The 24,216-nt window shown below is 44.1% G+C and overlaps 1 protein-coding gene across 2 annotated transcripts; it reads left to right on the top strand.

The window, feature by feature from the left end:
- Nucleotides 1–2,130: 2,130 nt before the first annotated feature.
- Nucleotides 2,131–10,300, top strand: THAP1 (THAP domain containing 1). Of its 2 annotated transcripts, none has more exons than XM_067553476.1 (3): nucleotides 2,131–2,367; nucleotides 3,529–3,730; nucleotides 9,728–10,300. In XM_067553476.1, exons 1-3 carry the CDS (start codon nucleotides 2,297–2,299, stop codon nucleotides 10,160–10,162), a joined length of 708 nt encoding a protein of 235 aa, XP_067409577.1. In that variant the 5' UTR covers nucleotides 2,131–2,296; the 3' UTR covers nucleotides 10,163–10,300. The 2 variants fall into 2 exon arrangements, with proteins under 2 accessions (XP_067409577.1, XP_067409578.1); XM_067553477.1 differs by having other exon boundaries at nucleotides 2,133–2,367; nucleotides 3,529–3,724.
- The last annotated feature ends 13,916 nt before the right edge of the window (nucleotides 10,301–24,216 follow it).

The following is a 24,216-nucleotide window of genomic DNA, read 5'->3' as shown; positions in this document are numbered from 1 at the left end:
TGGGGGAGGGGGGGCATGGGGGCAGAATGAGGAAAACCACTATAAGTTTCTGAGACACTTTGGGGACAGAGGGGGATGGAGGATTTCAAGGAATAATAGAGAATTAGGGGCTTGAGGGAGAAATGAGGGAGGTGAAAAAGGAGAATGAAGGTATGGGGAGGAGCAGGGAGAATGTGGGATTGAAGGAAGGGGAAATTGTTTAGCATGGGAGAGAATAGAGGATGTTTTGGAGGAAAATACAGGGGAGACGTATTGAAGTCCATTACCAGGGAAATTGGTCTGTCTTGAAACATCAGATGCACATTAATATTCTAGAGATGAGGATGGTCCTGTATACACAAAGGGAGTTCAGAGATGTGGCATCCCAAAAGGCGGGCCAGGTTCATTCTGACAGTCATCCTACTATATTCTACGTGAGCAAGCAGAGAGGCACCAGGTCTTAAAGCCCTGCAGGTGTGAGAGTGGACTCTGTGCTGCAAGGCATTTGTAGTTGCTACATACCTAGGAAAAGGAGAGTACACCCACAGTTAGATGGAATTGATCTGATAGAGTCTTAAAAGTAGATCCTGAGCAAGGGAGTGGCAGACCAAATCTTCCTCCAATAAGCAACACTAGAGGTGGATCTCTCCACCATGCACCTGAGCTACTGGTCATTAACATGGGATAACTTCTCCAAACACTGTTCTAAAGATCTGGGATGTAAGGGTGTGAATCCCACAAATAGGAACATAGAGAGGGCATCTCGGAGAAAAATTAAGACATTTATTGTCAATAAATAAATAAATTGTGTGATTGTCAATAATGTGTAATGTCTTATTGTTTAGATTCGCAGGAAGTATCTGATGAAACTTTATATCTTGAGACTCGGTATTCAATGAATGAAATTAATATGGATTTATCAAGTCTCTAATTTAAATATTTATTATGGTATTTCAGTCTTGTTATGAGGCTTTTTACAAAGCTTGTGTGCTGTTTTGAAATTAATATGCAGTTATAACCTATTGGACTGGTGAAAGTTGAGGCTTGCAAAACTGACCAGATACCTCCTAGTCAGAGTCCAGTAAGAAAGACGAGGAGAGGCCTACCAAGAAGACCCAGGTCAATGCCCTGATGGAGAAGTCCCTAGCTGCTGGGACGCCTAACAGGGAGTCTGGACTCTGTTTGGACACTCTTACTTCACATCACCTCTGGCTCTAGCTGGTAGATACTTTTCCACCCACTCTCTTCCTTTCTCCAGCTGCTGAAAGGTAGTTCTCTTTCCTCAGAGCTTGCTGCTTTTGAGGGAGCTGGGCTTTTGCGCTACTTTTCCCCCTCTCCTGGCCTTTACCTCCCATGCCTACTTCTGCTACTGGTTGCAGTTTTCCACATGGCACTGTTGCCCAGAGGCATCTGAACAGTTTTTAACTCCCACTGTGCTGCTGCTGCCAGAGGGTGTTCTACCTACAGGCAAACTAGGCAGCTGCCTAGGGTGGCCAGGCGGAATTTGAATGGCTTTGCAACCCTATATGCCGGATTGCAACATCAGGCGTTGAAAATCTGCCACCCTAGGCCTATGATTTAGATTTTCCAAGGCCAGAAAGGACCATTGTGCTCATCTAATCTGACCTGCATGACCCAGGCCAGGGAACCTTCCCAGGGTAGTTCCCAGAGCACTCTCTCCCTGAAGGGGAGGAGAGGCGGCACACTGCCTAGGGTGGCAGGTTGTCGTGAGTGGCCTGTGCTGCTCCTGGGGAAGGCGCTCGGGGGCAGCAGAGCAGCAGGTGAAGGGTTTCTCTGCAGCCCCCAGGGCAGCACAGGTGACCTTCTAAGGCGGGGGTGAGTGTGAGTGCTGCAGATGCTGACGGCTCAGGGCCCCTCGGTCCCGCTGAGGCTGGAGCACGGGCTCGGCCTGCCCGAGGCTGTGGCGGCCAGCTCACCCCCGCGCTGCACGTGCAGAGATGCGCCGCTAAGGCCAGGCTTCTGCCCAGCTGCGCAAGCCAAGGGGGCGCCGGCAGGGGCCCAGGGCAGGGAGGGGGCGGGGCGACTGGGGCCCGCGTCGCGCTCTCTGGCTCCTATTGGTGGGCTGCTCGGAAAGACTCCACCCACGCGTGCGGGAACGGCCAATAGAGCGGAGCGAAGCGCTGCAATCGCGGGGGTTGAGCTGAAGCTGGCACCGCCATCTTGAAGTCGGGAGAGGCCGCGTCCCTTGTACGCTCCGAGGGGCTACCAGGAAAGGGCCGGGGCCGGGCAGTGACGGAGGTAGCGGGGTCCTCGCGCCCCTCTGCTCTGCGGGCCGGAGCCGCGCTGGCGGGGGACAATGGTGCAGTCCTGCTCCGCCTACCGCTGCCGGAACCGATACGACAAAGAGAAGCCCGTCTCCTTCCACAAGTCAGTGAGCGTGGAGACGACGGGGCAGGACGGCACCGCGCGTGCGCGGGGCGGGAGCGCGCCTGGGCCGGGGGGCGGGGCCATGGTTCGCGCTGGGGCGGGGGGAGGAACTGTCATTGGCGAGGAGCCCAGAGCGCGTGCGCACCAACGACGGGGCGGGGGACCTGTCACCGCCACTGCTCCAGCGTGGGATGGGGCATGGGGGGCGGGGCCCCACTGTGCCTGGCGCTGTACAGAGCGCTGGTGAGAGGCTGCCCCGCCTTGGGAAGGGGGCGAGCCTACCCTGCCATGGCCACCCCAGGGCTGGCCCGCGGCCACCTGCCCGTGCAGCACCAGGGGCGGACAGGAGCCCCGTTGCCTGGCATGGGCGGGCCAGGTCAGCGGCACAGCCCTAGCCGGCAGACGTGGGGCCTGCAGTGGGACGTAAGCCGGGCAAGCGATGGGCTGTGCCCGCCCGACCACCCGCCCGCCGGGGCTGGCTCCAGGCATTTGCACCGCTTGGTGTTGTGTCTTACAAGGTCTTGCAAACAGGCCTGAGGTCTCTTCTCACTTTGCGGTGTCCTGTGACTAGGGTGACCAGATGTCCCGGTTTTATGGGGCAGTCCCAATATTTGGGGCTTTTTGTTGGATAGGCGCCTATTACCCCCACACTCCGTCCTGAGTTTTCACACATGCTATCTTGCACACCTTACCTGTGGACTTGCTTGTTTGAGGCCTGGTGCTCTGTGTTGAAATCCTCATTGCCACTCGCTAGTTGGGTGGCTTGGTGGTGGCCTGCATTTCTCAGTTCCCCTGAATAAAGCAAACACTTGCCCATGGGCTCTGGCCAATTCATGTACTTGAAGAGAACCTCAAGCTGATCTGTGCAGGTGACCCATTTTGCCTCCCCATTGTGCCCCTATGTGCAGCAAGGGGCTGGCTGGGTGTATCAGCTTGCAAAATCAGGTGCTAAGCAATGTTGCTGAATGTAGCAGTATCAGGGGGCTGTCTTTTTGTTCTTTCTTTGTACTGCAGCTAGCACTGGGGTCCTTGTCCATGATGAGGGTTTGTAGATGCTATAATAATACTACTACTTTGTCTTAAGTGTCTTTTGTATATCTACAGTGCTATCACTTTGTTAGAAAGCCTTTAAATCGAGCTAAAGGTCCATTTCATTTGCAGGTTTCCTCTCACAAGACCTGATCTCTGCAAGAAATGGGAAGCTGCTGTTAAAAGAAAAAATTTTAAACCAACGAAGTATAGCAGTATTTGTTCAGAACACTTTACTCCAGATTGCTTTAAAAGAGAGTGCAACAACAAGCTACTGAAAGAAAATGCTGTGCCCACAATATTTTGCTACACTGAACCCAGTGAGAAGGTAAAGGTAACAGGAAAACTCTTTCTTGTAATAGTTACTTTATGTATACTTAGTCAAATACTGCAGTATAAATATATGTATGTATATATATATATATAATATACATTTTTTTTAAATGCAAAGAAGGGAGAGAAGCAGTATTAAGGAGACATGTTGGAAGGGTCCAGAGACAGCTAGAAGAGAAGGTGTATGGTGAAGGTGAAGCTATATGGTTCCACACAATCATCATCTGAGAGCTGAGCCAATTGGCACTCGGGGAAAAGGTTGAATTGGAGTCATCAGCCGATTGATGCAGGACCAAGAGATGTTTCTGACACGAAGGCTGGTGTGTTCCAATACCTCTCTCACTTTGGATACAGGAACAGATTCCCTATCTTGCTAGAAACCAATGAGTCAAGGTGAGTGAGGTAATATCTTTTATTGGGCCAACTTCTGTTGGTGAGAGAGGCAAGCTTTCAAGGTTAACTACTTAGTATAAATAGTTAACACACATTTCAAGGGACTGTTTAAGGTGAAGTGCCCCACTAACTGAACTATGTGGGTGAAATGAGATAATCACTACACACTTGAATGAACTCACACAGAAAAATGATAAAAGAAAAAAGCAGCACATCACTTGTGGGTAAACGCTGTTCAGAAAGCAATCCCTTTTTATATCTGATCTCTCAGTCCTCAGACTCAAAGGATTCCTGCACAACACCTTCAAAAGACGAGCCTGGGAGCTTAAAGTCATGAGTTTACTAGATACCAAAAATCATGGACTGAATAGAGACTGGATTTATGGCTTATTACAATAATCTATAACTCTCTTCAACCTCTCCCTTTCCAGTAGCCCCCTTTCCCCTTGTGAGTGGAGAGGTGTTAATAGGCAACTTTACCTTGAATAGTCCCTTGAAAATACGTGTGAACAACTTGGGCTAAACAATATGTTCCACCTTATATTTAGCGGTGACACTGAGTAGTAGTTTCCCAAATCTGAAGAAGAGCTCTTCTTCAAGATCAAAAGCTTGTCTCTTTCACCAGGTCCAATGAGTAGGTCCAATAAAATATATTACCTGGCCCACCTTGTCTCTCTAATATCCTGGGATCACTGTGGCTACAGCAACAGTGCACAGAAACCAGGTAAGTAGTCAACTATTTGCTCAGGGACCAGAATTAGCTGCTGACTGCAAGAATCTTTGAATTGCTGTTTTTGCTGAGGAGATTCTGGTGTGTTTTGGAGGGAACTGAGAGAGGCTGCCCTTCTAACGCTCCAGAGAGAATCCAGGTGACACAGGCATATTTTGAAGCCATATTACAGAGACTGAGAAGGTAGAGTGTGTATGTGTTCTGTTGCTGACTTGCACTGAAATGTATGTAAAGCAACCAAGGATGTGGGAGAGAGATCCTTTCTGGATGACAGAGCTGAAGTATTGTCCCACGTTGAAGCATCAATGAATTTTAGAACAAATTGATAAATTAAACAGTAATATGTCACCAGGACCAGATGGTATTCACTCAAAAGCTCTGAAGGAACTCAAATATGAAATTACATACAGTAGTTAGTAGTTCTGCAACCTATCACTGAAACAAGCCTCTATACCAGGTGACTGGAGGGTAGCTAACGTAACATCAATTTTTAAAACTGGCTCCAGAGACAGTCTTGGCAATTACAGGCTGGTGAGCCTAACCTCAGTACTGGGCAAATTTGTAGACACTATATAGTAAAGAACAGAATTATCAGGTGCATAAATAAACATGATTTGTTGGGGAAGAGTTAACATGGCTTTTGTAAAGGGAAATTACGCTTCACCAATGTATTAGAATTGTTTGCGGGTGTTGTCAAGCGTCTGTACAAGGGTGATCCAATTGATATAGTGTACTTGGATTTTCAGAAAGTCTTTGACAAGGTTGCTCACCAAAGGCTCTTAAGGAAACTAAGTAGTCATGGAATAACAGGGACGGTCCTCTTATGGATCAATAACTGGTTAAAAGGTAAGAAACAAAGGGTAGGAATAAATGGTCCATTTTCACAATGGAGAGAGGTAAACCGCGGGTTCTGCCACAGACCTGTGCTGTTCAACATATTCATTAATGAGTTGGGAAAGGGAGTGAACTGTGAAGTGGCAACATTTGCAAATGCTACATATTTATTCAAAATAATTAAGTCCAAAGCTGACTGCAAAGAGTTACAGGAGGTCTCACAAAACTGGGTGACAGAGCAACAAAATGACATGAAATTCAACACTGATAAGTGTAAAGTGCCCACCTACCTACACATATGTAATAGGGTATCTAACTGAGCTGTTAGAACTCAAGAAAGAGATCTTTGAATCACCCTGGATAGTTCTCTGAAAACTTCAGCTCTGTGTGCAGCCGCAATCAAAAAGAATAATGATGTTAGTAACTATTTGCAAGGGGATAGAAAATAAGACAGAAAATCATAATGCTGCTATCTAAATCTCTGGTGTGCCTGGACCTTGAATACTATGTCCAATTCTGGTCGTCCCATCTCAGAAAGAATATAGTGGAACTGAAAGAGGGGCAACAGAGATGATTAACGGTATGGAACAGGTTCCATATGAGAAGATACTAAACAGATTAAGGCTGTTCATCTTAGAAAAGAGATGACTAAGGGGGAATGTAACAGAGGTCTATGCAGTCATGAATGGCGTGGAAAAATGAATAGAGAAGTGTTATTTACCCTTTTCCACAATACAAAAACCAGGGGTTACACAATGAAATTAATAGGTAACAGGTTTAATACAAACAGGGGGAAGTACTTTTTCACCCAACACATAATTAATCTGTGGAACTCATTGCCATGGGATGTAGTGATGGCCAGAAGTATAATTGGGTTCATAAAGAACTAGCCAAGATGATCAGGGATGCAAATGACCCTAAACCTCTGGCAGCCAGAAGCCAGGAGGGGAACACAGGGATTGATCACTCAACTGTCCTGTTCACTCCCCCAGAAACTCTGGTACTGCCACTGTCAGAGATAGAATACTGGGCTAGCTGGACTCTTGGTCTGACCAGTATGGCAGTACTTTTGTTTTTAAGTGAGGAAATCTGTTTAAGGATTACCAGAAGGTTTACTGCCTAATAGTTTAATAATTTATTCAGAAGTATTCCTAATACTGTTTTTGCAAGTGTCTGTACATGTATTAATTGTTCACTAAGGAATTGTCTGGTGCATGCTCTTTCTCTCACAGCTGTTATTAACTCCCACCTTCAGGGTTTTGGATACCATGGAACTCTGGCCTGTGCTTTAGCAGAGTGGTAAAATAAGGTACAAGAAAAAGTGGAATGTAATAGAATTATACATATTATTACCTCTGCATTTCCCACTCTCCTCTGCCCGCACAATTTGTCTGTTACATAGACAGTGTTACTGCCTCCAAACATCAAATATAACGCCTTCTGACAGAGCCATGTTTTTTCCTTCCATTGTGCCACCAACTGGCATACCCAGGCTCTATCCTTGGGACTAGAGTGGGTTATTCAATTCTTCCCCCTCAGCACACTGACTGCAAGATTGGAGGATTGCTGGCTTCTGTAAGGGAGATAAAATATGCACCAATTAGTCTCTTTTCTCTCACCCCTTTGAGAAGGGAACAGAGAGGATGATGAGGATAGCAGAAGAACAGCAGAAAAAGCTCAAAGGGAGATATAGCAGGAGGACAGAGAGAAAGAGATGGGGAGAGAGGCACACAGGAAGAATAGAAAAATAAAATAGCCTGGAGATAGAAAGGGCATGTAAGTGGAAAATGGAAGGCAGCTAGTAAGAAAGAAAGAAAGACCCAGAATGTGAAGAAAAGATGAACAGCTTTCAGGCAAATAGACTTTATAGTTTCTTCTCTGATTGTGTTTCCCTGATAGAAAAGATGAATGTGGTGGGAGCTAAATTAGGTCCAAGAGAGAGGATGGGATGGAGAATATTTTAACCAAGCTGCAGCCCAGGATGTGGGTTGGCACACCAGTACTTCTTTTTTTTTTTTTTTTTTTTTTCCTCATTCTTCAAAAGCTGCCATAGGACATGAAGGTTAGTGGCAGTTCAAGCTCCTGCATCTGACCACTGTGCTCAAACCACGTGGATGGAGCACTTCTAAGGAGCAGAGTGTAATTCCCTCTCTCTGCTCATTCATTCTTTGGCCCCTCTTTTTGTACTGTTAGTAAGGATGCCTGTTAGTGTCAGTTGTGGAGGTGGATTTAGCAATGTACACAGCTGTTCACTGGGAGCTGTTGTGATATTATTACCAGCTCATTTGAATTCACCTAAAATATGTCAGTGATGGATTACTGAGGGAGTAGGCCACATATTCTGATAGTGAGATCTTTTATGAAAGATGTTGTGCCATCAGCCAAAAAGCATAGGTGGAAATTGGTTTCCTCCAATTCTAGTAAGTCTAGTTGTCTGGCAATTGTCAGATTGTCCCAACTGCTCCTAAGGAGGGTGAATTGCTCACTCTGAGACATGTCTTCCCCTTCCTTTTTCCCTTGCAATCTTCCATGTAAAGGGAAGAATTATAGTTCTGAGAATTACAGTTGACTAGTACAAGTTTGACTGAAGTTTGACCTGGTCAAAATGCTTGACATCTTCATGTGTGAGGCTAAAAGATACAAGTGACAAAAACGTAGATTAATTTTATCTGAGGCACACAACTGGGATTGTCAGATTGAGGTTGTGCTAATGTAAAGTGATTGATAATACCTGGGAATCCTACAAGAAACTTTAAATCAACACCAGAAGCAAAACTGACTTTCCAGTTACATTCTGTTTAATATCATAGTCTATGCAGGAACAATATTTAGGCAGTTGATTAAAAACAGACACTAAATTACTTGGCTAGGATGTCTTGCATAGTGCTGGATTCCCCTGTCTACACCTATATATTAGATCAACCTAGCTACATTGCTCAGGACGTTGAAAAATTTTGCACCTTGTGCAACCTAGTTAGGTGGACCTGATCCTCATTATAGACAGAGCTAGGTTGATGGAAGAATTCATTGTGGCTATTACCTCGTGGTGAGGTGGATTATCTGCATTAACTGCAAAACCCTGTCTGTCAATGTAGGAAGCATCTACACTGCTTATGTAGTGTAGACATACCCTTGGAATCATGCATTCTGAAGATTTGGCAGCAGGTTATGTAATCTGCAAATACTTGGCATGAAGTACTAACATCCAGGCTGTCTCTGATATTGTTAATACCAGTAAATGCTTTGAGGCTATCAAAGCAGATGGTTACAAAATTGGTTTCTAGCTCAATGTATCTTGCACTGAGAACTTCTTAGCCGTTTTTGCTAGATACTGGATCTATGCTTACTGTTGTGTTTCAGGAGTACTTTTTCATGTAAGAGTCCAAACAGATGCAATTCTGAATGCTCGCTATATCTTTGGGGCATCAAGGATCTAACACTTTCCTCTGTTTATTACCCATTTTCGGGGGGTTGAGGCTTGGGGCATTCCATCTGTGCTGGTTAAGTACACTAAGTGAATTCTTGCAGCTGATTGGTTAGCTCCACCACGTGGTTGAAGGGTTAAGACTAGACAGTTTTAAAAGTATGTTGACAAAGTCTTCAGAAGTGACTAGTGATTCTGGGTGCCTCCATTTCTTGGTGTCCAACTTGAGACACCTCCGAGGGACTGGACTTTCAGAGGGCGAGTGCTCCGCGTTTCTGGAAGCCTTTCAGGTGGCTGAAGGTGGGGACTGAAAACTGAGGCCCCCAAAATCACTCGTCACTTTTGAAAATGTAAGCCATCGAACTTCCGGAACAGATGTCATGCTGAAAAGGGTGGTGCTTATCGCCATTATTTACTAGTGTAAATGTAAGCCATCGAACTTCCGGAACAGATGTCATGCTGAAAAGGTGGTGCTTATCGCCATTATTCACTAATTTCAGCCATGCTCACTGCTTTGTCATCTGGGTGTGCAACAGTTGCATACAGGTTACAATGTGGCAATTAGATATGTTGTTTACAAAACAGATTAAAATGGACTTTTTGCCTTGCTATTTTAGACTGAAGAATTTACAGAACAACCAGAAGATCTGTCTGCACCACCACCACCTCCGTCACCCTCTCCTCTGCTACCACCTCCCCCACCGCCACCTCCCCTTCCTTTCTCTCAAATAGATACAAGATTTGTAGATCCGAGTATTGGATTATTAATGCCTCCTCTCCAGACCCCTAATAATCTTGCAGTTTTCTGTGATCACAACTATACTGTAGAGGATACAGTACATCAAAGAAAGAGAATTCAGCAGCTGGAGGAACAAGTTGAAAAACTGCGAAAGAAGCTCAAGACAGCGCAGCAGCGATGCAGACGTCAGGAAAGACAGATTGAAAAACTGCGAGAGATTGTTCAGTTTCAAAAGGAAAAAGACATAGTGGCAGGAAAAGGCTATGTGATTCTACCTAATGACTATTTTGAAATCGTAGAAGTACCTGCATAAAAACATTGACATTAATTTTAAAGGGGCTTTGCCAAATAGCCTCTTCAGATTAACACAGAAGTTCAGTTTCAAAACTAACGCTCTCCAACTGTGTGTAAAACCATTTTAAAAAAAATAAAGAAGCTATAAAATACTAAATAGACTACAGTTTTTGTTTATTGTCATCACAGCTTTTAATGCTTTTAATTAGGCTTGGCAGAATGAGACTTTTTTCTGTAATTTTGATGGAAAATGTTTAGTTTTAAGTATTTTTTTTATTGTTATCAATTTAAATGTTCACTGTTTGTGCAAAATTATGGGGGAGGTCAGACCATAGGGGGATCAGATAATTGTCTAATGACAATAGACAGTGCAATTAAAAAAATTAAACCTTTATAACTTAAAACACAAATTGTCAACATTACATGTCAAAATATACAAAGTAAATGTCCTTAAATCACTGTAATAAATTGTCAAGCAGCATTTTTCTTACTTTGCCAATCTGTAATTTTGATATGGATGAAAATATTTTTTTATTGGTTTATGTGAAATCAACATTTACTGGCATTACAATCTAATCCTTCCAAGCCTACTTTTAATAAACGTTTTACAAACATATCTTAGAATTAGAATCTGCATTTAGGTTTTTAAAATCTGCCATGCTTTTAAGATGGGGAAGATACAGGGTTAAACATGTTTAAAATGGGTAACAGGTTTTTGCAGTGGTTGTCTGAGGGTTGCATGGGCAAAGAGAATCTCAGCTGAGAGTGAAGACTTAGATTATTGGGGGGCAAGATTTTCAAAAGCAATTAGCGTCTGCCTAACTTTGCTCCCATTTGAAATCTGCTCCCATTTGAAGTTCACTACCATAGACTTCAGTGGGAGCGGAGTTAGGCCAACGCTGAGCACTTTTGAAAATCCCACTCTGGCTTTTATTCTGTGTGTATTTCAGGATGGGATAACTTTCTAACCTCAGCCTAATGATCCTCTGCATATTACATTGTCAAATCATTGTATAAACACTAATCCAGCATCACTCCAGGGAGGTAGAGAAGGGGTGTGTGCCATGGGGCTGAGTGTATACCCTAAGTGTGTACATATCTTCCTGTGGAAAAACCCCTGGGCAGGCGGAAACATGTTGAAATATCTGACTGAAGCTGTGGCTATTGGGGGAGATGCTCCCCTGAGGAAGCAGGACTACCTGAGGTGTAATACTGTATTGGAAGTTCCATCAAACCTACGTTAGGTTTCTGCTTAGAAATGTGTGGTATCAGGAAAGCAGCATGCTGCTGTGCGTGGCTGCTTCTCAGTACTGCCTCTGATAAGCCACAGCCTCTAATCCATGGAGCAAGTGCAGAGGGGTGAGAGAGCTTTGTGGAAGGTGGGATTATACTATGTTGTCTCTGTTTCCTCTTGTGGTGCAGGCGTAGGGTGCTTTGCTCCCATATGGTCGAAAACTGAGGGGAGAGTGGGGCTCAAGATTATTTCCCTTTTTACAAATGAGTCATCTGAGACAACTCTCAAACTTGTGTGCTGGACAGCAGGCACCAAATAAATGGCTTGGTTTTCAAGGATGCTGAGCACTCACAACTTTCATTGCAATCAACTGTGACTTTCCAGATCAGTGCAGTATCAGGATTAGGATACGGGAGTTGCTTAGAATGACAAGTGTAGTACAACAACTTTAAATTAATTATATGTCTAATAAAACCTGGACACCACACTGTTGAGGTTCATAATCATCTTCGTTTTTAATGAGAAGCAGCTGGTGCCGACCTTGGTTTAGTCACAACAGGTGAAATACGCCTCTCACCGCTCAAATCTATTAGAAAGTAAGAGAGTGATTTGCTGTGTCCACATTTATGCAGTGTGAATTCTAGCCCTGATTAGCAATTCAAGATGGGTTTTAAAAGTGTGTGTTTCCTTTTCCCCTTAGCTCTGCTCTTTTGGGCATGGCATTTCTAAATGAGAAATAGCATTTAGAAACAGTATGATACTCTGGCATCACATCCTGTATGTGTTTTCATTAGTGTTTAGGGGTGCTCCTAAACTTAACGGTCTGAAAGCCTTTTTATTCAACTCAATTTTTCAAGGTCTCAAATTACTTGTGTACATTCACTATTCATTCCAGATAGAAACTTAGCAAACAAAATAGTGTGGTTTGGCTTTGGAGTACTTTTATTTCCCTCTCTGCTCCCTCCTTGCCAAATTCTGTTAGTCATTTTAATGGTTTTGTAAGGGATGTTTTTGTGGTCTCGGGTGCTTTTTTCCCCCCTGCATCTGGAAATATAAAACAGAAACGTGTAAACCAATACTCTTGAGTTTATTACTATTACTCTTAAGTACTTAAAATAAACTGGGGAATATTTAGGTTAAAAATGGCTAATACAAAAGCACAGTCAGTTCTAAAGAACTGTTAATGTTCACATACTGATAGCATGTACCCATACATACCCTATGTCACCATACAGCAGCTTGTTCTTTCTTTTACAAGAATTTTTTTTGCAGATTCCTACTCTTCAAGCCCTGGAGTCAGCAAAATACTCGAGCACATGTCTAACTTTAAACATGTAAGTACCTTGCTGACTTGCAGCCCAAATGAGTACTGTGATTTTTTGAGATCCAGAAAGCAGTAACTGCTAGTCCTCGGTGCTGCCTCATGTGTTTTGACATCCAGTAAGAGGAAGAGAAGGAACTGTGCCCCCAAATGCTTCCACTTCCTCTTCTACCTCTATGGGTAATCAGTTTTCTGATGGCAAGAGAGGCAGCCAGTCATAATGAAGCATCTTTATTCCCATTGGAAGATTCTCTTAGCTCCCTGCTTTGATTCCTTCCTTACAGCAGTGCTAACACAGTGGATGATGATCTCTGCCAGGCCCCTCAGAGCTGTAACTTTACCATGCAGTGTTGATGTGAATAACAAGCCTTTTGGTAATCCTGTTAGAAGTGATTCTTGACCCACTGGAACTTCCTCCACCACCAATGTACTCGCATTCTGCAGTTGGTGCAGTATGTGAAGGAGAGGTGGAGACTGCCCACTACTGGAAAGGGATCCTGGCTTTTGTAAAACCTGTCAACACATGGACTAGCTTTCCAAGCATCTCTTAACTAAAAACAAAAAAATAAAACGAGTAGAACAAACTGGAAAAGTTCCTTTAAAGGGACTTTGCACATGCAGTTCACACAGTCTGTTGTAAATAACAGCCCTGTGTGACTTCCTGTTTTTGTTGGCCACAGGTCTCCTGTGTGTGCAGAGCAGCAGCCTCAAACACCTCCTGAAAAATGTTTGGGGCTGAATAAAATGTGGGAAAGTAGGCTGTGTGAGAAGGTTTTTAATAGCGGTGTTAATCTAATTGCTAATGAAAGAAGAGATTTCTGCTCAAATATATGTAGCTGCAATTCAAAACCTTTATGTAGAAAACAATTCAGGGAAGTTACGAGATGTTAAAATAGGTAAAAATGAGTGGAAAAAAAAGCCCTGAGCTCTGAAGCCCTGAGCTCCTTTCACTTTGTAAAGCTTTCTCTTTATAATGGGCTTCACTGCTCTGCTTGTTGAAGTGTTACCCCTTTAAACAAAAAAACTTCTTACTGTCCACAATTTCCCATTTGCTACTGTAGGATGTTCTAGTTTAATGCAGGCTCCCTTTGTAACTGGCTAATTCCTGCTTCATCTTCGAGCTCTGTGAAGTAGTAGCGGTCCATATATTACTGGAGTATGCAGTGGCTTAATTACGGAGGAATTCCTGCCTCAGTAGCAAATATTCAGTGAAGGTGGAGAATTAATGAGATGAAATATAGGGGCCAAAAGAGTCAAAGATGTTAACATGACCCTGAAACTGTCCAACATTAAACTGTTTTAAACAAGGTTTGGGGTTTGGTGTGCAGAGACCTTAGCCTGCTTAGTATCATGGCAAACACATCATTAACAATCCTTTAACCTTTTATTAAAGATACAGAAAAGAAGGGAAACCATGTAAAGCATTTGCAATGTAAGGTATTAAAGAAGGCTTACATTTTACCAACATCCCTTTTTCCCTTTCAGCTGGAGAGAGTTTAAAAAGAACCTTCCTACCCTCAGCCTTATCTGACAGTCTGTTAAATGGTATTACAGAGGGCAACGACTGTCCTTTTGGGGAAGAGAGAATAAGTTAGTTGAGAGAGTCTGGAGCTGTTGTTAAAATCTGATGCCATTTCTTAGAAGACAGAACAAACACACAAAAGGGAAAATAAGAGGAAAGGAAAGCAAAGACAGAAAATACAGCTTCTGTCTCTGCTGTTCACTTTCACTTGCAGTCTTGCTGCTGGAAAAACACAGACACAGCACCCAGTCTTATCAGCCACTCAGAGACTCTGGGCATGGCATTTAGCTGCTTTTCTGGTCACAGATTTACAACAGTGCTGCAAAATGTGCAGTCTTGGCCAGCTAGCCAGTCTCTTATTAGGCAGAAGAGAGGGATAGGAAAGAGAAGAAATAACATGGGGAAGGAAAAGGACACATGAAGGAGAGAGGGGACCATGTCTCACATCCCCCAGGGTGTTTGGGATTTAGCTGTACCAGTGGAGGTAGCGGTGTCACCCTTTTTTCAGGTCTGATCTGGTCAGAACATCTCAGGATTAGGATGAGGAAGGCCGGGATCCCAGAAGACAGTGGGGGTGGCAGCCACGTGAAGCTCGCTGCTGCTGCTTCTTTCAGTAAGCCAGTGTCATGGCTGTCTCTGTCTGTGCATCTGTACTTCCTCCACAAAGCTTTTCTTAAGAAGCCCAAAAAGGAGTGATAGGTGGAATAACCCATTAACTCATTTGTCATTTCCAGTCTCACACTGTACTTGTTTAGCAGGCACGATCTTAACAAAATCTTTGAATATAACCTTGAATGATATCAGTAAGCCTTTTTGTTTGGACTAATTCAGTCTTTCTGTCTCTCTTTTTGCACCTTTTCCCATCAACATTTTTTTGCAGGTTATGGTGGCATCTTAGAAGCTTTCACTCACTTTTTACTGTTGAGCTCTCAGCTAGGGTAAATTTGTCGGCCCCGTTACCACAAGAGGACTTCTTTTTAATAAGATAAATGCTATGTCACTGTCCCATTGAATGAAGGGAATCCTTTACCTTTGCTCTTCTTTTTCTCATTTCCTGCCCAGTCTTCTCAGCCTGCCATCCCTCCCATGCTGCTGCCACTAGCATGGCCCTTTCTGTCATCACAGTAGACTTCATTAAGCCAAGATCCCAGGCAATCATTTTACCTTGCCAGGATTTCATCTGGCTCCAGGCTCTCGTGAGTAACTGTACCTCTCCACTCCAGCAGTTTTGGCTTTGAATGAAATCTGTTGCATCTAAGGCTCCCCAAAGTGAAACCCATTTTTACTGGTGTGGGAGGAGGAAAGTCAGGAAGTTGTGTGGATTTGAATTTTGTCCAGTTTCTAATTCTTATCCAAAGAATTTCACTATCACACATTTCATTGCAAACGAGCTAAACTTTGACATGGTAATTGACATTGTGGTTTGATTCTTTGCTCAGAACTCCTGAAGGGCTTCAGTCTATATGCTTTTCTGCTTCCCTGATGACTTGAACCCTCATCAGAAGGCCTTGGTATTAAGGCAGTGATGACTTCATTTTTTTGGCTCCATGCATTAACCAAATAACAGCTCTCAGGTAATTGACATCAGTATATAACATGATAATACGTAAGAACATGTAATTATTGTCTGTAGTTGGGGGTTTCCCCCAAGTTATTCCAAATACCTTCTGACAGACTGGAATCCTGTACAAAACAAAAATCTCTGCATCCAGTGCTCTTACCATGGCCAGGAGAAGGCTGGTCAGTTTACACTTGCAGCGGATGATGTGCTGGTCCTCAGTTCAGAAAGCAGTCTCCACCAAATGCTACCTACTGAAGCCATCTTCTGTGGAATACAACACTGTGGGACTTCTCTGCTTATTCAGATAACCTTTCTGGACTTGAGTGCTGCTTCTGATCTCTTTTCTTTTCCCTTTTGTGCTTAGCCTTGTCCTTTTAAAATACCCCCACTTTCCTCTATTTCCCTCACAATTCTGTTCACCCACTGAATGAATAATTTGTCAGGGTTTTCTGAGTTACCAATCCTTTTCCCCTCCTAAGAGTCCTTGTTTATTTCCCTCTCTGCTCTTCTCTACTTGGAACAAGACATAGGGTGACCAGATGTCCCAATTTTATAGGGACAGTCCTGATATTCAGGGCTTTTTCATAGATAGGCGTCTATTATCCCCTCACCCTCTGTCCCGATTTTTCACTCTTGCTAGCTGGTCATCCTAACAAGAGAGTGCACAGTATAATTACATTTGTTTTAGATGTACTGGCTATGAGAAGTGCATGCAGGATCAATACACATTTACTAATTTTCATCTGCTGTGTTCTATTGACTATTAATGCTGTACCTTTAGTTTTAAAAAGTGCTAGAGGTGGTGAAAAAAACTGCAAAACATAGAAACAAAATAAAAGGCAGATTTCACCAGAGTATATTATAGTTCTTAGATCATGCAGACATATTTCACACCATGCCTAAAGAATGTACTCTACATGAGAAAGTTATTTGTCATTTCAATATATTGACTCTGACCATACTGATCTTGTGTTTGTGTCAGAAAATAGAAATATTTTTATCATCTGTATGGACGTATAAATGAGAATGTCCTCTGCTGTTTTCACACATGGCAATACCTGCCTAGGGAATGCAGGATTGTTTATCTTGTACCTAATTGTAAGACAAACTTTTGTGTCTTTGTATCCTACTTGGGTGCTGGTTTATGTATAAAACCATGTGACCGATGAAGAGCCTGAGCCTGTCACGTTCTAAGCACTCTGACATCCCCCTGGAAATCAAAAGTTGTGGAGGACACGCAGGGTGGCATTTTCAACATCGATCTCCATGGGAGCAGAGTTATGACAATGATTAAAACTCCTGTTGACTTTCAGGGGAGCTGAGTTAAGCCAACTCCAAGGGTGAAATCCCGACACCATTGAAGTCAATAGCAAAACTCCCATTGACTTCAATAGGGCCAGGATTTCACCTAGAGGGCTATTGCAAGCCTGCTATCAGCAGTCCGCATTGCCCCACTTGTCGGAGTGGCGCAGAATAAGGCTCTAAGAAAGGAAGGATTAGGGTAATAGTGTCACTTGAAATGGATCTAACCAGGCTTATTTTCTTGTAACAAGGGCTTGGAAACGTGCTTTCAGCTCTGACTGCCTATATCAGAGTAGAGGGTGATGTCATAATGGGAGCTGAGTTGTCAGTACACTCAGGTCAGTCTCCGGTGAGTTGTGTCCATAACAGATCTGTGGTCAAATAAAACCAGGTTATAATGTTAACTGATTAATTAATGAATGTATAGAATAGTATGGATACATAGATGATCATCCCTCTACCACCACAGGGGTGCAGAATTCAATGCTAAAGGATTTTCTATATCAAATACCCACTCGTCGTGGTTGTGGTTATGGTTTGGTTGAGTATCTGTATTTATTATACTGGGGGTGAATTTATCTTGGCCCTGGTGTAGCCTTCTTGAGACCTGTTTGAAACAGTGATCTGTTTGTTGATTGAAAAGTTGTTTCAGATGGGCTTGTTATAGTGAAAGTGACCAGAGCGTTACCGTAGTTATATTCTTCAGACCAAGTACACTAGAAAAGAAGGGCTGGGTAGTGGCTTTAGAAATTGTTGCCGTGTTCATGGAGGGCTGCTGCAGCAGGTTGCCAGAGGCATTCTGCCAGTGAGGGTCTGAGGCAGGCACAGGGTTTCCATGAGCATGTGAACACCAGTTGAGCGGCATCTGCCACCAGCTTTAAAAAAGTGCAGCACACGCTCACCCCTGTCTACTAGCTGATGTGCATGTGGGGGCAGTGTCAGGTGCCCACTCTGCCTTCTTTAGGGGGGTGAGAGCTATTGCCACTTCTGACACCGCTTTGGCCCCTCTTGTACTCAGGGAGTGCAAGGCACAGGGTTATCTGGCTTCCTGCACTCTCATCCTTGAGCTCAAACACACAGGTGGGGCTGCAACTCAACACTTAAGCATGTGCCTTATCTTCATCACCTGAGCAGGCCCATTGAAGTCAAGGGGATTCCTCCCTGCTGAATTGGAGCTTATGGTGCTAAGCGTCAAATTATGGTAGATCATGTATGAAAAATACTCACAGCCACAATGTATGAACGGGTCGTTAGGTTCCCAAGTCCACATTTAAGCACCTAAATCAGAAGTCTGATTTGATTTCAGTGGAAGCTGCTGAAGGGATCTGACGGTAGTCAACTCCTTGACTGAGTGCTCTTCCCATGGGCCTGCTGCCTTGCCATGTGTACTAGGAACACAAAGGAAAGTGGTTTTTGGTGCTTCAGAACACAAGGCCCTCTAGATTGCAACAGTAGCGGCTTAGCAGTAAACGTGAACACGTCTAATCGTAAAGGAATCGTCAGTAGGAGTAAATATCTGTGTACACGTTAAATGTAATAAGCCAAGCTAAAATAATATGGCTCCTAGCTTGATACAGTTACTTGGCACTTCCAGAAAGAAGGGTCGAGTCCTACCCCAAGCCATCTCACTGTCTTTCAAACAGCGAGAGACCTGTTCCAGTGTTCTCATTGTTCTGGAGAACATGAAGGAAACTGACAGGAAGAGCGTCCCCAGCTGCCCTTTCAGGATACTGAGAAGAGTCCCCAGCTGTCCTTGTAGTGATGCTTCATTGCTCTCTAGAGAGCATGAAATCTTGTTTTCTATCAGACAAGCCAAACTGGGAGCTGCTTAACACTCCTGGCTCCATTATGAAATAGAAAGAGGCTGCTGAAAGGGTGATGGGAATAGGAGAGGGGGTGGGGAGTCTCACCAGCACAGTGAACCCACAGAAGCAAATAGTCGAGAGATCTAAGAATCGAAACACAAGGACTCTCAGTTGTGGCTCAGAGGGGTTTACCACCTTAACTCCTCTTTTCTGCCACTCCAATCCACTTCACACTGCCGAAGGAGATGGCACAGAACGTCCCACCGACAGTCTGACATTTCAGATTGAGGAGCTGGTCTGAAAGCAGTGAACTGCAGCAGCATGACTTCCTTGGTCACTGGTGCCAATAATGCTGACTGTATCTAAGGCATGCACTGCTGGTCCAGGTATGTTCATTGCTAAAGTAGAAGAGAGTTTGTTGGTGAAGTTATTTTTAAGCAGCAGGAGAAGGAAGCCCACACTGACTGCAAGATTAGCAAAAGAAACAGGAGGAAGTGGTCATAAAACAGAGTTGGTTGGGGTTAGGCTCTGCGTGTAGATTTGAGCACAGAAAATACTGCCAGTCCAGCCCTGTAGCCACATTGCTGTGGTTACCGATCTACTCATTGGAGAGCACGCTCCACTTAATGGAGAGATTCTTCTGTAAGGAGAAAGCGTGCTACTGATCATGAGTCTCTTTTTGTAATCCAAGCAGGTTCCCAGGGGCATGGAACATGAAAGGAAAAGCTACAACAGCAACTGGATTTCTTGTTGCTAAAAGATCATGAAGAAAGTCCTAAATGCCAGCAAAACATCCAGTCCTGTAATGAGGCATGTGACACCGGAGTATGAGCCCTCAGACATCTCTAGCAAATACGTTGCCTTTTCACATTACAGGCAAGGTGAGCAATATGTTCCATACACAACAGCAAATGTTCCTAAAGCAACTGTGATACAAGGAATTAACACAACACTGCCAGGCAGGTGTTCTGTACAACTGCACACACACAGGTCAGCTATCTGTGATAAAGCAGGTAAAAATGATGCAAGGCACAGGCTATTGACAATAGGGAGAAATGAAGATTTTAAAACTAGCCATGCTGTTCATAAGCGAGAGTTTCTAAGCTATGCCAGGCTTTTCAATTGCGATGCTATGTGCCAAAGGGAGGCGCCATCCCAGCAGCACAGAATCAGACAAAGAAAAACACAACAGCAGCTTCAAAAAGAAAACCAGTCAGCAGCAATCATTCAGTCCGCCTGGCGTGGTTATCAGGTCAGAAGGGAGATGGATGGGATGAATAAAGCCGCTGCCAAAATTCAGGCAGTTTTTCGTGGCTACAGGACACGACAGGAATTGCCTCTTGGCTTTAACACATGTGGCAAGGATGAAGGCCTACAATTAAATATGAAAAGAAGAACAGAAAGCAAGAAAAAGCTATTCCCAGTCATTCTAGGGTACGATCAGCAGCGGGCCTGGGATTCCAGGACACCAGACAACATCACTAAAAATGACAGTTTAAGAGGCCAACACAAGACTAACAAAAGAGACTGCATCGTGTTTATCCCCACAGCAACCTTCCTGAAAGTAGAGTGTTCACTCAAGACCAAGAGGAAAGGTTTCATGTTTCCGCGTGGCTTACCTACACTAAATGTCTTTGAAAGCAGGACTCAGCAGCAAGAGATCTGTCAGGCTGCAGTTCAAATCCAAGCTGCATGGAGGGGGTATCGAGTCAGAAAGCGGATGAGGGAATTAGAAAGGCAAGCTAAGATAAGGGCAGAAGAGAGCCAGTCTTTTTCTAATGGTTATAAAAACAGTCCTGAGAGCTCTGAGAAGCAGCTTATGTCAGGAGCAGCTGCTGTTGCAGAAATTCAGGCTTTGGCGCCTAAGCAAAAAGACTCAGTGCAGGAACCTGAACAGGACTTGTCTGTAAAGGAGGAGCCTAGTAAGGAAAGCAAAGGCACTAACACAGAGGGTAACATGCCATCTGTTAGAAGTATTAACATATACACCATTGTGAAGGGTGTGCCAGCTTCCAGAAGACCCCCAATAGCCATACGAGTGGCCAGTCCTAATTCAGTAGTGCAGGGGTATCACCGAGACACGATCAGAGGGACCCAAGGGCGCTACACTGTCAAAAATCACTGTGATTCCAGGCCTTCCCAAATCCTTGTTCAGATAAACATGGTGGAGAAGGACAATAATCCAAACACTCCTCCTTAATAATGGCAAAGAGGAAATAAAAGCTGGGACCTGAATCACACTGTGCAAGGGTTTTTTTAAATGTGAAGGTTTCTTTGTTGCATGACTTCTGGGAAGCTACCATTCCCTTCTGTTAATTTCCTTTACCAAGTGTCCCAGCCAGCATCCCAGCCTTCCTGCTACATTGCCTGTCAAGTACCTGCTCACTTCATCATAGGAAAGCATCCCTCTAACTTCTGCTCCATGTCAGACACTCCCATTAACCCCAAGACAAATGTCCGCTCCCTCCTCTTAGCTGCTACTGTAACCCCAACTCGTGTCTGGCCCACATCAGAGGTTTATGAGTCTAGTATTGCTTCTAGCTAATGTGCTTTAGCTTAAGTGAATGCATCTCATGGTTTTAGCTCCAAGGTCTGTAGGCTCAGTCCCCACTGTTAGTCCAAGTGGGGTCACTTACACTGCCTGCTAGCCAATTAGCTCATTTATGTTATTATTTGAATTACAGTAATACCTATAGGTCCCAGCTGAGAATGGAGCCCTGTTGTGCTAGTACTATAGATACATATAGTAAGAGACAGTCCCTGTTCCAAAGAACTTACAGTTTAAACAGAATAAGGGTGGAGAAAAAGAAATACTAATATCACCATTTTATGGATGGGGAACTAAGGCACAGAAAGATTAAGTGATTTGATCAAGATCACTCAGTACGTCTGTAGCAGAGCCAGGGAGTGAATTCTGGTCTCCTGAGGCCCAGGCCAGCCTTTCTCTAAAAATACAGATTTTAAAAGTTAAAGCAGATAGATTTTTTTGGGATAAAACCATTTAATAAACAAACATACGTGATTTTTTGGGTGACGTGCCACTTACTTACACAAATCTTTGCATTGTCCTTCCAGATTTCAACCATTTTTTGAAGAAAATTAAGTTACATTATTTTTTAAAAAATGTAAGCATTGTCAGAAAGAAAGAGCATACACGCCTGATCCAAACTCGCTGAAGACAACGGAAGGACATTAAATCAAGCCCTATTGCTATAATTCAATCCACCTGACGTTTAAGTGACTTACTAATGTCATCAGAATTTAAATAGAGAATATAGGATTTGAGCTAAATTTTCAAACCTGGGGGCCTAAAGTTAAGTGGCCTGATTTTCAGAGGTGCTAAGTGCTCTGGGAACCGTGCATGCTCAGTACCTCTGAAAATCAGGCCACTTTTATGTAACTTCCTAAATAAGCATTTTGGGATAGGATTTTTAAAGGAGTTTAAGCGAGTAAGGCACCCAAATACCATTGGATTTAATTAAAAATCCCAGCGTAGTTGTCTACCTTTGGGCACTCACATTTTAAAATGTTGGTCTGATTTACATGTAATTTTGGGGTATATTATTTAATATTCCATGCAAAAATAATGCTCCTGCAACCTTACATTTTTTGATCACCAAGAAGTCAACTAATTTTGGGTTATTTGTGCTTCTGCATGTCTGCCTTATAATGAGGCCTTTCATGGCATACTCATATAACATGGGCCATGTCATATACTATGTGTTTGGCAAATGATAGCGCAACTTGAAGGAACTTCCCATTTTAGATGTGTCTTAGCACGAATTTGACAGCCACTGTAATTTCATCTGAAACCCACAAGATGTCCCCATTTCCCCTTGCAGAACTTGCTGAGCCAATCTACATGTTCACCTCACTTCAGATTCCGGTACTTTGCTTTTCTCACCAATATACAAAACATGATCAATCTGTTCAGTCAAACTAGAATTGCTGACATAAACAGGGCCATACATTTGTGGAAAGTTCTCAAGCTTTGACAAACTGGAGGGCACCTGCAGAATAAATTTTTAGCAGGTTTTTTGGCATCCATCAGCAACATGGAAAAGTTGCACATAAAGATCATCCTAGGCCCAGATTTTCAAACCTAGGTGCCTAAAGTTAGATTCCCAAATGACACTTACATATGTGAATAATCACACCGAGTTGATGGGACCAGTCACGTGCAAGAAGTTAAATACATCCAGGTTTGCAGAATCAGGGCCTTAGTCTCCTTGGTAAAAGTGTCCTGATCTTTTAAGGACCAAAGGGCTGGTCTACAGTACAGAGTGAGGCTGACACAAGGCAGCTTACGTTGACCTAACGATAGTCGTGTCTAGACTAACATTTTGCTCCCACCGATGTAACTCACCCACTACACCGACGTAATAACTCCACCTCCGTAAGTGGCATAGAGGTTAGGTCCATGTAGTTAGGTTGATGCAGTGTCAGTGTAGATACTGAGTTACTTCCATTGGCTGTTAGTGGCCTCCAGAGGTGTCCCACAATGCCCCATCTTGACCATTCTGGTCAACGTTTGACCTCCGCTGCCCTTTCCCTTTAAAGCCCCACGAATGTCTGAAATTGCATTTCCTGTGTGCCCAGCTTGGAGAGCTCACCTAGGAACGCGCAAGTACACCTAGCAACTGCCTGGCGTGGCTGCATGCTGCAGATGTGCTCCCGCCTGGAGTACAGGTGAGATGTTGGCTCTGCTGGCTCTGTGGGGAGAAGAGGCTGTAGAGGCACAGCTCCGAACCAGCCATAGACACATCGACATCTACGAGCAGACAGCTCAGCGCATGGAGGAGAAGGGCGACAAAGAGAGACAAATAGCGGTGCTGGTGAAAGCCAAGGAGCTGCAGCAGGTGTGATAGAGGGCAAGGGAGGCTAACAAGTGGTCAGGTGCAGAGCACAGACCTGTAGCTTTAACAAAGAGCTGCATGCCATCCTCGGCAGAGATCCCCCCACCCCCCACAACAGCCCTGACAATACTTCGGAGGAGCCCAGGTCAGAGGCCCACACCCCCTGCCAGGCCCAGGTTCCTTCCTGTCAAGCTTCTTCTCCAGCTGAGTCTCTCATTTCTTCTCCCCAACATTTCTCAACCTCATCCTTGGTGATTTAGGAACATAGAGATGGAAGGGACCTCCTGGGTCGCCGAGTCCAGTCCTCTGCTATGGCTATACAATCCCCTTTGTAAATTTGATCAAACTCTGACTTAAAACTAGTTCGGCTGTTTGCACTCACTTTTCTATAGGGAGGCTGTTCCAGAAACAGGCTCCCCCCCCCCCCCCCCCCCCCCCCCCCCCCCCCCCCCCCCCGATGGTTAAAAACCTT

Source organism: Emydura macquarii, unplaced genomic scaffold (genome assembly GCF_026122565.2).
Source record: "Emydura macquarii macquarii isolate MOO-44397 ecotype Brisbane River unplaced genomic scaffold, CSIRO-AGI_Emac_v2 contig_1451, whole genome shotgun sequence".
Lineage (NCBI taxonomy): Eukaryota > Metazoa > Chordata > Testudines > Chelidae > Emydura > Emydura macquarii.
Note: the sequence above shows the minus strand (reverse complement) of the source record. Positions and strands in the feature narration are given on the sequence as shown.